The sequence below is a fragment of the Tupaia chinensis genome, unplaced genomic scaffold (assembly GCF_000334495.1).
Source record: "Tupaia chinensis unplaced genomic scaffold, TupChi_1.0 Scaffold148378_1, whole genome shotgun sequence".
NCBI lineage: Eukaryota > Metazoa > Chordata > Mammalia > Scandentia > Tupaiidae > Tupaia > Tupaia belangeri.
The window spans coordinates 194,145-209,610 of record NW_006208228.1 but is presented as its reverse complement, the minus strand read 5'-3'; the positions used below and the strand labels follow the sequence as shown (position 1 = coordinate 209,610).

The 15,466-nt window shown below is 48.1% G+C and overlaps 1 protein-coding gene across 1 annotated transcript in view; it reads left to right on the top strand.

Moving 5' to 3' along the window:
• Positions 1 to 15,466, top strand: part of LOC102479195 (contactin-associated protein-like 3) — a 215,268-nt gene that overhangs the window by 53,716 nt on the left and 146,086 nt on the right. Inside the window, 1 exon segment of the mRNA XM_027769064.1 lies at positions 13,580 to 13,727. Coding sequence (XP_027624865.1) covers positions 13,580 to 13,727 — 148 coding nt within the window.

Below are 15,466 nucleotides of genomic sequence, written 5' to 3'. Positions count from 1 at the left end.
TTTCGGTAGTGTTTTCTAGTCCTCACTGTTTATTTTGGCTGTTTTGTTAAGTTTATTGCAAAGCATTTTATTCTCCTTGATGCCATTATCAATGGAAACTTTTTTATTTCCAGTTTTGGCTTGTTTATTCTTCATCTATAGGAACTCAACTGGTTTTGGGGTGTTAATTTTGTATCCTGTAATATTACTGAAGTTATTCATTAGTTTTGCCAGTTTGTGTGTATGTGTGTGTGTGTGTAAAATCTTTAGGGTTTCTCCATATAAGATCCTGTCATCTGCGAGCAGAGATAATTTTATTTTTTCCTTTCTATTTTGGGCGCCTTTTATTCCTTGTCCAAGCCTACTTACTCCAGCTGATAATTTCAGCAGTGGCTGGGATAGAGGTGATGAGACCTGGGTCCCTGTAGAAAGGACACATTCGGTGCCTCCCAGGTGCTTCAGGCTTTTCCCTCTTGTCAGGCATTCCCCCAGCCCCGCACCCCCTTTTCCCCTGTGCGACTGGCCCCGGCTGACTCTTTTTTCTAAGTTTCTGCCCTCAGGCCTGAAGATTGTTACTTGCATTGTTGGCTGGCTCCAGAACTAACAGCAAATAGAACACAGGGCAGACCACAGCAGAAATGGTACCCAGAGATAATAGCCACCCAGGTGTGGTGGAAGACCTGCAGACACCCTGACCTGAGACTCCCCAGCTGTAACTCGGCTTCCTTTAAAACCAGTAAGAACCCAGACCGTCCCCGCCCTGCAGTACCAGCTCAGCTCTGCATCTGGCCCCTTTCCTCTCTTGGAAGGGAGTGAGCCCTTTTCTCTACTCATCCTGAGTTGTGAATTCTTTCCACAGGCCAGGACCTGTGTCACGGCTACCCCAACCCTCCCCTCGTTTCCAATCTCAGGGAAACATTTTCAGCCTTTCACTGTCGTGGGATGTTAACTGTGGGTTTTTCATATATGGCTTTTTAATGTTGAGGTAGTTTCCTTCTATTTTTATTTCATTCAGCGTGTTTATTATGAAAAGTTTGCATTTTGTCAAATGCTTTTTCTGCATCATTTGAAATGATCCTGTGCAGTTTTTCTTCTTTCTGTTTATGGAGCTATTATGAGGGTTGGTTTTGTTTGTGGACCCATCTGTGCATTCCAGGAATTTACACCTGGTCAGGGGTGCCATCCTTTCAGTACGCTGCCGGGTCCCCTCTGTGAACATTTCGCTGAGGATTTGGGGTACCAGTGTTGATTTCCTTCTTATTCCTTTTTGTGTAATTTTTTTAAAAGAAGTATTCTATTTATATTTATTTTTTATTTTAATTTGACCAAAGAGGGACAGAGAGAGAGAGAGAGAAAGTGAGAAAGCAAGTCACCAGGTGTGGGACTCGAATCACAGTTGGCCATGTGGGAGTCCAGCACCCTGAACCACAGTGCCACCTGCTGGCTCCTTTTAATGTAAATTCTATAGCCTCTTCCTCCCCAACCCCTGTGATTACAATGAAGATTACATTTAATATGCAAAACTTTTTTTTTTGAGGTTTTGTTTCTTTTTTTTTTTTTTTGCTATAGGGCGCTTGCACTTGCCAGAGAGACAGAGAGATAGAAAGTGAGAAATCACCCCGCGGGGGGATGGTCACGCCACAATCCCTTCTCCTCCATTCTCCTCTCAGTATCTTGGGCACGCACGCACACGCGCCCGGCGTGAGTTTTAAGCCACCAGGTCTGGGACGCGAACCACCGTCGACTATGTGGGAGTCCAGCCACATAGCCATTATGCTAACTGCTGGTTCCCTAAAGTCGTTCATAGCTTTGAGTTCCACTGTCCAGGGTCCTTTCCCTTCAGCTGGAAGGACTCTGTCTGAGCAGCATTTTTTGTAGTGCAGGTGTAGTAATAATGGATCCCTCAGCTTTTGTTTATGTGCAAATATCTTTTTCCCCCTTACTTTTTAGGGACAACGTTGCCTAATAAAAATAAAGAAAAATAAACCAGCCAATTTAATAGAGTTTTAATAGAGCAAATCTTAACGATTTAAATGGGGCATTGTCCCTTATCTTCTAGACAACTCTGGCCAGCCCTGTGGTCAACTTGGCGTTAAGTCAGTGGAACAGTGAAAGGGAACGTGTCGTACAAAAACCTAAGTGAGGGGTGAGGAAGAGAAACTGTCGGTGACATTCCGAAGTTTGTCTGTGTAGCCATGGTGTAAAAGGTGGGTGTCAGTGATTGACCGAAGCCTACTGCTCTGATAGGCTGTCACCTAGCAACCAGCTCAGAAAAACAGCCTAACATGTACGATTTCAGCTTATTTACAGGAATCTAAGCAAGTGTAGGAGTACAGCGGCTGTTTTAGGCCAAAATAGTTTAACAATTCCCTCCTTTTGGTCAGCCTCGCAAATATTTGAGAGATTGACCAAAACACAGGGCATTTGCGCCACTCCCCGGCACCATCATGAATGACGTTTTCCTGCTCTCAGCACAGAGAGCAGAGGTTTTCTCTGGTCTCCAGCATGGAACCCACAGGTCACAGTGTCACACAGGTCGAACGTGATGGCACACGGGTCACACAAGGCTTGGAGCATTTACGGATCTGGCTGAAACAAGACATCCTGTGGCCGATGGGTGGCTGCGTGCGAAGGATTTAAGATGTGAGAGGCCAGAGCGCACCAGGACTAATGTGAAGACGAAGGTGTACCCCTTAACACACGTGCCTATGAAACAGCCGAAATGAATTTAAGCAGGTTCAGGTTCGGGTCACATAGTCTACTTAACAGTATTTGAGCCTGGTTGTCTGGAGTGGGATGATAACTGAGGACCATAGTTTGTTAAATGACCTGATTGAAAAGGTATTTATATCTCTGTTAGTCAGTCTAGTAATACAAGTCATAGCAGCCTAGAGGCCTACCAAGGGAGATATAAAGGTTAAAAATACAGCCTGCCATCCACCACTTAGGATGCCCGTAACTGGCTAGTAGCTGCACCTGTAAACACATCACCTGTTCCTTACTTTGGAGAGACTTCCCTAGTATATCTGGTGGCTGAGTCTAAGGAAGCAGCAGTATCACCCACTTCTATTCTTTGAAGAGGTTTTTGCTATCAGGCATGTGTGCTCACCAGAAAGACAGAGACAGAAAGTGGGAAATCACCCCCCCCCCCAGGGGGATGGCCACGGCACAATCCCTTCTCCTCCATTCTCCTCTTACGATCTTGGGCATGCACACACATGTGCCCAGAGTGAGTTTAAGCCACCGTGTCTGGGCCTCGAACCCTGGTCGACTACATGAGAGTCCAACGACATAGCCATTATGCCAACTGCTAGTCCCTCAGCCACTTCTTTAATTAAACTTTTGTAGTAGTAAAGTCAGGAGAGAGGTAGGTGCAGTGTTCATTTTTGCTTAGTATTAAACATAAGCCCCTCACTTGAACAACAAAAGGATATCTAAAGCTGGATGGTACTGTTTTGTTAAACTTGTATGTCAATCATTGACCTTTGGGACAGTGGCTTTTACCCACCTGAAACCTCAGGAGGTCTTATTGGCTATAAATGGAAAATTGTTTACAGTTTGTGACGAAGCTTTAAATACAACCGGTATCCCATTACTGCCAAAAGTAAATCTCCAGGAACCTTACTGAAACCTTTTCTGCACTAGTCCATAAACTTAACAATTATTCTGGCTTTTGTTAGGACATAAGTTTAAATTAAAGTTAACCACTGATTATGGTCCGATGGATTTCCTGTGGGAAAGAGGAAAGAATTAAGACAGTAGGAATTGAGATAAAATACAAGACACAACGTAAAGTCTTCACGAGGGCAGAGAAGTCGCGAACCCTGATACTGGGGCACAGCTGTCCGTAAGAAGAAGTTTCCTTGGTCAGTTTTACCTTGAAGTCCCCGACAGGTGCACAGTTTTAAAATCTAAAGCAGCTCTTCTGAGTTTTGTGAACCCAGAGTTCAAGTTCTTGAAGCTCTACTGCAGTGTGAGTGGTGAGAAGAATTTGGTACGATGTCTTCCAACAGGGCTCACAAGCAGTCTTTCTCTGCTATAACTTCCAGAAGACCCCCTACTGGGACCAGCAGTTGGCGTAATGGCTATGTCACTGGACTCCCATGTAGTCGACCATGGTTCGAGTCCTGGATGTGATGGCTTAAACTCATGCCAGGCGCGTGTGCATGCGTGCCCAAGATCCCGAGAGGAGAATGGAGGAGAAGGGATTGTGGCATGACCATCTCCCCATGGGGAGTGATTTCTCACTTTCTGTCTCTCTCTGTCTCTCTCTTTCTGACTAGTGCGCACTCTCCCTATAGCAAAAGCCTCTCAAAAAAAAGAAAAAAAAAAAAAAAGAAAAAAAGAAAAAAAATGACCCCTACTGTGGACTCTGGAGGGTTTGATTGTCTTCAGTCAGTGAATCACAAACAGCATTCTTTACCTGAGGAAAAGTTACTTGGCATAATGCATTAAAGCCTGGCAGGGTTTAGTTACCTCAGATTTCTCCAGAAAGTTCTCATGACAGAAACACGTTTTCTAATAACCTCTTGACTACTGTTACAGCATTACTTTACTTTATGGAAAAGTTCCTACACAACTAAAAATAGGTAATGAAAATGACAATGAGTGAAATCCCTTCATAATATTTAAATGGCATGTCAGATAGTAGAAATGTACCTGCAGTGTTTACTATCTTTTCATCATCAATCCAGTTGACAGACTAACATTGGCTGAAGACATTTTAGCAATTTTAGAGCAGTTACTGTATTATACTACCATTAACTTATCATTTGTTAAAAACCTGTATCATTTTCTCTGTGTTGTGAGTCATGGAGCTTAGAGGTCTTAAATAATGAGCGATAAGGAGGATTCAGGAAGAACTAGGCTGCACCCAGGTGCTCCATGAGTCTATGCTTAGCATTGGGTCTACACCCTTTTATAACAATTTTACCTCTTTCGGGACCAGCAGTTAGCGTAATGGCTATGTCGCTGGACTCCGACATAGTCAACCGCGGGTCACGTCCTGGACCCGGTGGCTTAAAACTCACGCCGGGCGCGTGTGCGTGCGTGCCTAAGATCCCGAGAGGAGAATGGAGGAGAAGGGATTGCAGCGTGGCCATCCCCCCTGGGGGGTGATTTCTCGTTTTCTATCTCTCTGTCTCTCTCTGTCTGTCTGGCGAGTGCAGGCGCCCTATAGCAAAAACCTCTCCAAAAAAAAAAAAAAGAAAAAAAAGAAAAAAGAAAAAAAGAAAAATTTTACCTCTTTCCATCCTCTTTATCAATTTTCCTAAAGATAGAACACTAAGATTATAGCCATTTGAAAAAAAGAAAGCTTTTTAGAAAGAAATTAAACAAAGCAACTAATTGTGGACAGTAAGACTTGAACCAACCATAGTTAAAGGTCTGACAAAAGTTTATAGCTGAAAAAGAAATTCAGCTCTCTTTGGCTGTATGAGTCCGTGGAGCTCAAATCTGAGAGAACTCACCATCCCCAGTTGCAGAGACAGCTATGGATGCCAAATGGTCCCGCGAGTAAACAAAAACAGAAGCGGAGCTTTAGTCGTGTATTTGCTTGTACATTTCTGATTATTTCTGACGTCTCCTAATTTGTGGTTTGAAAAGTGACTCAGTGTTTAAGAAGAATCTAGCACAAGGGTGGCTTCCTCTGTCCGCATCATTCGTTCTGCAAATTCTTCATCTTGGCGCTTTTACACAGGACTTTCTTAGTAATAAGCCATGGTGGATGTGTTAAATGTGGAGAATAAAAAGGAGCGGAGAGAGGCTGAGCCACTGTGAGCCAGCGTCCAGGACATGGGCTCTCGAATGGCTAGTAAGATATCTGGGAGCCAGAGAAACCTGCTCGGAAGACCGTCCCGGAGATCTTCTAGTGTTCCCAATCTGTGTACACTTGGAAGTAAAATCTGTTTTCTACCACTATCATCTTCATTCTTTTTTTTTCTTTTTTAAGGTTTTTGCCATAGAGCATGTGAGTACATCAGAGACAGACAGAGAAAAAGTGAGAAATCCCCCCCAGTTGGCCACACCGCAGTCCCTTCTCCATTTTCCTCCTGGAATTCTGGGCATGTACACACACATGCCTGGCATGATTTTTACGCAGCCAGGTCTGGGGCTTGCACCGAGATTGTCTGTGTGGGTGTCCAGTGCCTTAACTACTGTGCCTCCTGCTGGCCCTTCATCTTGGTTCTTTATTTTCATTCTGGACTACATTTTCCTTCTCCAGAGCCAGAGAAACGGCTTTGCTCTGATCTGCCTGGCATGGTTTAACACGGACGGTCCTTAGTTCTCTGAAAGTTCGGGAGAGGAAGCTGGTGATCTGTTACTTGCTGAGCCATCACTGACACACTCCACGTGCTGCCGAGGTTTCCGTGGTGTCCGCTGGGCCAGCCAGGTCTGCTTTCCAAATGCCTGCAGTGTGCTCCTAATTGTCTAAAAGAGAATGGCACCTCTTCATTCTGGTTTTGTTCCTTCTTTCACTATGTTTTTATCTTGTGGTTGGCGGGGAACACATCTCTCTCTTTTTTTGGGAGAGGTTTTTGCTATAGGGCGCGCATGCTCACCAGAAAGACAGAGAGAGACAGAGAGACAGAAAGCGAGAAATCACCCCCCAGGGGAGATGGCCACGCCATAATCCCTTCTCCTCCATTCTCTAGAGTTCTTGGGCATGCACACGCACCTGGTGTGAGTTTCAGTCACCGGGTCCGGGACTCGAATCCCGGTCGACTACTTGGGAGTCCAGCGACATAGCCACTACGCCAACTGCTGGTCCCAGGAACATGTGTCCTCTTACACAGTGTATGAAACACTGGTGCATCTCCCCTGGGGCAGTCAGGGTGCCAGCTCACCTGTGTTCTGCAGAGGGAGCACACAAGGCCAGGGAGACCAAGAGATGGGTACGTAGTTGGAATCACAATAGGGCAAGAACTGTGGATTAGATCTTGCAAATTAAAATGTTATTTATAAATTATATGAAATCTTGCGGCCAGCAGATGGTATAGTCTTTCAGTCGCTGGACTTTTATATAGTCAACTAGTTTGAGTCTCAGACCTCGTGACTTGAAACTCATGCTGGGCACGTGTGTGTGCCTGAGAGGAGAACGGAGAAGGGATTGTGGCGTGGCCATCCCCCGGGAGGTGATTTCCCCCTTTCCTCTCACTGTCTCTGTCTTGATTTCTCTCTCTTTTCCTGGTGAGTGCACACGCCCTAAGGTAAAAACCTCTAAAAAAATGATGTGAAATCCATCAGTGTCTCACTGAGCTTATATGTTCCTTTAGGGTGGCAGAAAGCTACGGGACTTGAGGCCCTCACGGCTGCTGGCATTCTTCAGTGCTGTCTGAGAGTCAGTGGCCAGGAGCTGAGCCTGGGGTACTTCCTGGAGGAGGGTGTCTGTGCCCAGCAACTTTAGTGTTCTCGCTCCCTCACTCCGTCATCCCCTCCCCTCTCCTGCAGTGGCCTTCGGACACTGGAGAGCTCCTGCAGTCCCCAGGGTTCTCCTAGTGGGTCCAACTTAGAAGCCAGGAGGTCCAGCACGGACTCCTGGGGTCCGTAAAAGGCCTGAGGCAGGGAGGACAGGAGGCAGTGAGGTGACCGGGGAGGCACAGCTCTGCACGGCATCCACAGCACGGCATGTCGGCTGCCGCCCTGCTGGATAGAACCTTCCAGAAGTAGACGGTCAATGGGAAATCCCACCTCGTGTCGGGACATCCTCCACACCGCATCATTTTCCATACATAGCGTATTCGAAACCCAGCTTCAAAAGGCTCCATAGAGGTAACAGGATGGGAGAACCTATCTTTCAGTATTTCTACAATGTTTGAAGTGGTATTTATAATAAAAATATAGCCAACATATTTTCCCTTTAAGTCACTCCTAAGCAGCTATCAATTTTTTAAAGAAAAACAGCCAGCCCAGGACAGGAATAGAACGGAGATCGCAGACGTTCACGAATCCATCTGATCCTAACGAGCCCCGCTCTGACGTGGGAAGCAGCGCGTGGATGCTGGGAGCGTAATTATAGATCGTTAAGATGCCCACTCGGTCACACTGCAATGCGTTTTTACTGCTTTGCTTGAATGCTCACTTAGACTTCTCTCAGAAAAGTAGTCAGAGCAGAGACAGTTACATGGTAAAAGTGAGAAATCGCGAGGCCGTAACGCTATCTTCCAGATGCTCAGAGGTTTTCCAGTTTTGTGTGCCGTCCACGGGACCAGCCCGAAGGGAAGAGCACCCGCTCAGAGCATGAGCCCCACCTGCCCTCCTCTCCTGGGGACGGGTGTTCACTGACTCCGTCTGTGGCAGTGATGCCAAGGCGTAGGTGCCAGAGGAAGCAGCCCCTCTGCCTGACCACCAGGCCCTGCCGTCCCATGCGGCACCTGCTCGGACTATGGTGGAAGAAGTGCTGGATGAATAAATGGGGGCAGTCTGAGCTTACAGAAATGCCACAGAGAACTCTTAGTACGTTTCATTGAGAGACTTGCTGTGATTGAAAAGCACTGGAGACTCAGACTAAGCCAGGGTGGACCCTGAGATACCACCGGGAGGTGTAGAAGGGACATGTGGAGAGGGAGGGGCCGTTTCAGGTATCCTCAATTCACATGTCGCAATTTGCCTGGTAATTACTCAGTTGTTTGTTTTTGCTGAAGGACACGTGTTCACTGGAGAGAAACAGAGAGAGAGAGGAAGAAAGTGAGAAGTCACCTCCCCCCACCCCCAGAGAGAATGGCCATGCTGCAATGGCTTCTTCTTCATTCTTCTCTCAGAATTTTGGGCTCATGTTCACGTGGGCCTGGAACAATTTTCAAGTCACCTGATCTGGGACTTGAACTGCAGAGTTGGCCATGTGGGATCGAGCCGTCTTAACCTCCACGCCACCTGCTGGTCTTACCAAGTCGATTTTGTTCATCTGTGCAGTCCTCCTTTATAGTCCATCCTCGGCAACCTCTTGTTCATCTGTGTGAGCCTGTAGTCAGACAGGTGCCAACTCTGGTGTAAGGTGTCAAGAACAAGAGCATCATGGGACCAGCAGTTAGCGTAATGGCTATGTTGCTGGACTCCCACGTAGTTGACTGTGGTTTGAGTCCCAGACCCCGTGGGTTAAACTCACGCCGGTCACGTGTGCATGCGTGCCCAAGATCCTGAGAGGAGAAGGGATTGCGGCGTGGGCATCCCCTCTGGGGGGTGATTTCTCGCTTTCTGTCTCTCTGTCTCTCTCTGTCTGTCTGGCGAGCACACGCACCCTGTAGTGAAAATCTCTCTAAAAAAGAAAAAAAGAGAAAAAAAAAGAAAGAGCATCCTCATTTTGTCACTAAACTCCCCAAACGGGAGGCTAAATCTTCTTGAATGTAGAACTCCAAGTAGTTCTCAGAAATGACTACCCCCCCCTAGTTGATAACAAAATCTCGTGATAGTACATTTCCCTTGTAAGACAGTGTGGGACACATTTACATCTTCTGATTTGAGAAGAAATAATTGAAGGGAAAATCTTTATCTCACTGTTGCAGGATTATCTACTTTTCACCCAGTATTAAACTGAACTATTCGCCTCTGGAAAGAAAGAAAAAAATCCACACAAGAATTCTCAGAATTAGCTTTTGGAAAGACTAGTGGCTCCGTGGCAGTGCAGCCTACCCAGGGAATTATTAAATCCTCACCAAGTGCCATCCTTGGCCAGTTTCAGGTGTGTTGGCCTAGGCTGGATCTGGACTGATTTGCTGGAAAATGGAGTTTTTATCCAAGATACCTGACACTAGCGTGCAGTTCTGATGCGTACCCGTCTCTCCCTTCAGGGGCTTCGTCGTATCTAAGAATTAGCCTTTCTTTTTTCTAATGTTTTTTTTTTTGAGAGATTTTCACTATAGGGCACATGCGCTCACCAGACAGAGAGAGACAGAGAGACAGAAGGCGAGAAATCACCCTCCAGGGGGGATGGCCATGCCACAATCCCTTCTCCTCCATTCTCCTCTTGGGATCTTGGGCACGCACGCACACGCGCCCTGCGTGAGTTTTAAGCCACCAGTTCCGGGACGCGAACCGCGGTCGACTACGTGGGAGTCCAGCGACACAGCCATTACGCTAACTGCTGATCCCCAGAATTAGCCTTCTGTCCGTAGCCACACCAGGTACCCGAATCTCATGGTTAGTAAAGACATTAGCACCTTTATTTCCGTGCATATTTTACTATGGGCACAATAATTCATTCTCAGAAGCAGTGAATTAGCCGAATGAGCAGCATCTTGAGAAGGCCATGTGGAGCTGCCCTTCTCCTAAATTAATTTCTTGGATGTCGTAAGCATGCCAGGAGCCTTCCTGTCTGGTGATTGCTGGTTACGAGTGTGAAAGTGCAGGGAGAAAGCCTCTGTAGAAAAGGCCGTCGAGTCAGGTGGAGGGAAGGCGTGTGGTGTCAGAGCTAGCTGAGCGTGTTTCTCCTGAAGGGAGCGTCTACCCCACAGGGAATTTCTCCAGGTCCGATCCGGCCCCGGATTCTTTTCTCTGCTGGTTCTGCCTGATGGGTCCTGTGCTCTTTGGGGCTCAGTGACTCTCCAGGAACTCAGGCCTCAGCACAGTCCTTAGGGCTGAAGGGTGCAAAGCACACTCGGGAAGGGCAAGTCCCCTGGGGTGAGTCCGAAGGCAGCAGGAGCCCTGCAGGACAGTGGCCCGGCTCTGAGTCGTGAGAGCGCACGTCAGATGCTGACGCAGGACACTGCCCGAGCTTGGGAGTGTGGGTGTCTGTGGCACCAGCCACGTAGCACACACGGACTTATAGACTCCCACGGAGAAGGCAGGTGTCCTGATTGTCTCACTTGCACACGGACCTTCACGGTGTTTGGGCCTGGATGTGGCTGCTCGGCGGGGGACCGTGGCCGGACCCTTTTCTTTCTGGTTTCTCACCTTCCTTTCGGTCAGTCTTTTCTATCTTGGGGCTTTCCTTTAGTCTCTTACTTTGTGAGGGTGGTCAGGTTTAATGGCCTCTGCATCTGTGAACGCCCTGTGTGGGGCCGTGCTGAGGGGAGAGTACACCATGGTCGTCTGAGCAGGGGCCAGCTGGGGGGCCTGGTCAGGGCTATACTGTGACAGAGGCTCTGTCTCTCTGGCTGGCTGTTCACAGAGTGACAAAATCCTTTGCATTACTCTTCAAATGTGGGCAGCTGATTTCGTTTTCCAAAATAATAATAATAATAATAATAATCTGTGGGACCAGCAGTGGCATGGTGATTAAGGTTCTGGATCCCACATGGCTGACTGCACATTTTGAATCCTGGGCCTGACTTGAAAAATCATGCGAGGTTCACGTGCATACAGCCCCCGAATTCCGAGATGATGCTAGAGGAGAAGGGACTGCGGTGTGGCCACCTCCCCTGGGGCTGATTTCTCACTGCCACTCTCTGTCTTTGGTGACCCCATGAGCTCTGTGGCAAAAATCTAAGAACAAAATCGATTAAAAAATTGTGTCCACGTATTAAATTATACACTTTATTTGCAGTGTTTCTTGTGTGGCTTTCAATACCCTTAAAGTGTTGGAAAAACAGTCTTGATTTCAATGGAAAATTTTTTTTTCTGAGTTTTTCTCTATTTCTGATCTCTTTCTCAGCAAGAATTAGGTTTCCAAACGTGTTCAAAGATGTGTTCCTTCTGGGCCAGCTGGAGGTGTGGTGTTAAGGTAACTGGATCCCACCTGACCCACTGTGTGGTTTGAGTCTCAGACACAGTAGCTTGAGAAACACCCCGGGCACATGTGTGTGCATGCCCAAATCCTGATATGAGGGAGAGAAGGAGAAGGGATCGCAGCGTGGCCGTTTCCCGTGGGAGGTGCATTCTCATGCTCTCTGTGGTGAGCACATGCACCCTCTGTTAATTTTTTAAAATGTGTCCCTTCCCTGTCACTTACAAAGACTGGGAAAGGACCAGTATCGGGGACCTGTGCTACTGATGTTCTGCAGAGTCCGAGAAAGCCATATTCCCTGGGTTAGTATCTTTTTAAAAAAAATTATTTATTTATTTATTTTTGGAGAGGTTTTTTCGCTATAGGGTGCGTGCGCTCGCCAGACAGACAGAGAGACAAAAAGCGAGAAATCACCCCCCAGGAGGGATGGCCACGCTGCAATCCCTTCTCCTCCATTCTCCTCTCGGGATCTTGGGCACTCATGCACACGCGCCCGGCGTGAGTTTTAAGCCACTGGATCCAGGACGTGAACGGCGGTCGACTACGTGGGAGTCCAGCGACATAGCCATTACGCTAACTGCTGGTTCCCTGGGTTAGTATCTTAAGTAAGAGGTAAAACAAGTGGTAAGAATCTATAACTTAACACTGTGTTTTAAAATACTTTACTTCAACAATATTTCAATAGTGCTTTAAAAATAATTTAAAATTTAAATTGTCAGAGGCTGTGTGCATATACGGAGGGGTGGTGAGTGAGAGGAGGGGGAGCCCCTCCCACTACCTCTCTGTCCTATTAGGATTGTGGACACGCGTGCACTCATGCCTGGCAGGGATTTCAGGCTGCGGGGTCCAGAATTTGAAGTGCACCATCAGCCACGTGAGATCTGGCTGCCCTAACCACCAGGCCACACAGGCTGGCCCAATAATGCTTTAAAAAATTTTTCTTTTTTTCTTTCAGAGGGCATATGTGCATGCATGAGGATAGAGGAAAAAAGGGAGAGAGAGAGAGAAAATGCATGCCCCGGTGGGACGTGGTCACACCGAAATTCTCTCCTTCCATTCTCCATCCTGTCAGGATTCTGGGTGCATATGCACACCTGGTGTGTTTTTCAAGCTGCTGGACCAGGACGCAGACCCTGGTCAGCTATGTGGGATCTGGCTTCCTCTGCTCATTGCCTAACCACGCTGCAGTAGGGTCATCCCAATCATGCTTATTTTAATAATTCCAATTTCTTAAACCACATGGATGATGAACCAGCAGATGGCATAGCAGTTACATCACTGGACTCCCACGTAGCAGACCACAGTTTGAGTCCTGGACCCGGTGGCCTAAACTTCATGCTGGGCATGTGTGCTTGTGTGGCCAAAATCCCAAGAGGAGAATGGAGGAGAAGGGATTATGGCATGGCCATCCTCCCTGGAAGGTGATTTCTTGCTTTCTATCTCTGTCTCTCCAGCAAGTGCATGCACCTCATAGCAAAATTCTCTTCTCTAAACAAATGAAACAAAATGAACAACAACAACAAAAAAAAACCCACACAGATGACAAAAGCAAGTCCATTGAAGCAGCGTTTTGGACCTATGTCCTGTGTCATGTCAGCCGCTGTTTCAGGGTCACTCCAGGGCCAGGCGCTGTGGGTTCCGGCATCCTGTTGCTGGTGTGGAGATGGGGGTGTGGGGGTGGAGAGGTCGAGCAGCTGTCTAAGAGCCACCCTTTAAGGGTGGTATGTTTACAGCTGGGTTACTGGTGCCCATGAAGTTCAAACTGCCCTGGAGATAAGAAAAGCTCAGGCGATGGTCACTAGGCCACTAACCGGGGGAAGCCCTTCACTTTGCTGTGCGAACATGGAACATCAGTAGAGTTCCCTAAAAGGCGGCCCTGTGGTGTGTTAACGAGTGGGAGGTGTTACTCTGCAGACAGAGATCCCTCTCCCTTTCTCCCAGGGCTTCCCAGGAAACACAAATGCAGACAGCGTGGTGCACCACGGACTCCAGCCTCCCTTCGAAGCCCGGTTCCTGCGCTTCCTGCCTGTCACCTGGAACCCCAAGGGCAGGATCGGGATGCGGATCGAAGTGTACGGATGTGCATACAGTAAGTGTCGCTTAGGCCTCACCGCGATCGGCATCGGGCCACATGTGAAAGCGAGATGTTTTGAAAGTGGATGTGAACTTTTTGGACTTTTAAATATTAATAGCTGTTCACATACACCTGGATTTTACAGGGAGCCTTGATAATGTTGCTTCAATTATTTTGTAGTCGACTGCAGAGGGGCGCCTGAGCTGAGCCTTTTCTCACCCTTGGAGTCCTAGCGTGAGCACCAGACCTGCTTTGGAGCAGGCACTTAATAAACACCAGCGACTCACTGACTGACGGTGCTGCTTGCTGAGGCCGAGATGGCCACAGTGTGGGTGCTGGGGGACTGCCGGGCCCTGACGCCCCGTGCTCCTGCTGGGGAGAGCCTGGTGGGGGAGCTGGCACGCATAGGGTGTGGGAGCAGGGCTTCAGGACTGTGCAGTGAGCTGCCAAAGGACAGTGTCATCCGCTCTGGGGTAACCGTCCCTGCCAGGACCACTGCCCCTGTGGTTTCGTCCCCTTCCCAGTGACACCCAGACACGCCCCACTTCCTCAGTTTCCTCGCCCTGCCACGCTGTCCGCGGAGCACAGATGCCGTGGCACGACCGTCAAGCACGGTCCTTTATTTCCCTGTCACCCCCTCCTGTCTGCGTGCCTCTCGTATTATCAGGGTGTTTCCTGCAGTGGTGGCGTGGACCCTGGCATCTAGGGTTTCTCTGTGATCCCATGAAGTCAGCTTCTCCTCCTCCCAGTACTTTGGAAACAACTTCAGGTTTCCTGGCTTCAAAGGAGAACGTGCTCTGTGATGGGGATTTGCCATTAGCTGGGTGTTCTCTCATTCGGGGCTATTACCTCTGCTCCGTGGGGTACAGATTGGTACCAGAAAGATCAGAGCTGCGGGGCTGCCCCCTGGAGAGACCAGCTGACGTGCAGCTGCCCTGGTACCCTGTGCACCCCTAAATCCAGCAAACGAGCTGCTGAGCCCAAGGAGCTCCTAATGTAAACGTGGACAGGAAATAATCACTGCTGCTTGTGAGACAGCCACAGTCCATCTTTTAGTTATTTTTATTACTAATAAGAATAATTCAAGCACAGCGCTTTGCATTGCATTTTTGACATTAATTTAATATGATACAGTTTATAACCAAAAGTAATAGCTATTTTCTTTTTCATTTGTATTTCCATTGCTTTGTTGGTATGGAGAATAATGTTCAAATTGCTTATTTTGGCATGTAATGTCTCTTAGGTGCAACTTCTCTTTTCAGTTTTATTTATTTTTTATTATTATCATTTTAAAAATTTTGCTATACTGCATATGTAACCACAGAGGGGGGGGAGTTAGAAATCACCCCCGGGGGGACGGCCACACTGCAATCCCCTCCCCTCCATTCTCCTCTCAGAATTTTGGGTACACATGCACATGTGCTCTGCATGTCCTTCAAACCCCCCTGATTGCACAGCCAAAAGGGGTCCAACTGCCCTAAATACCACCTGCCAGCCGCCCCCAGTCCCATTTCTGTACTCTTCCCGTGCTCGCCATCCCGCTGAGCACCCCGCCCACTCATGGTGTCCTGGCTTGGCCTCCACTTCAGAGGCCCTGCGGCCAGTTCTACCCTAAGGGTGGGTGGTTCTGCAACCCCTGGTGTCCTGCGTACCTCAAAGTGTGCGTTCTAGCTCCCTCCCCACTTCTCAGGCCCCAGCTGTCCAGTCCTGGCTGTCTTGGCTCCCTCCCCACCTCTCCGGCCCCAGACCTCGCG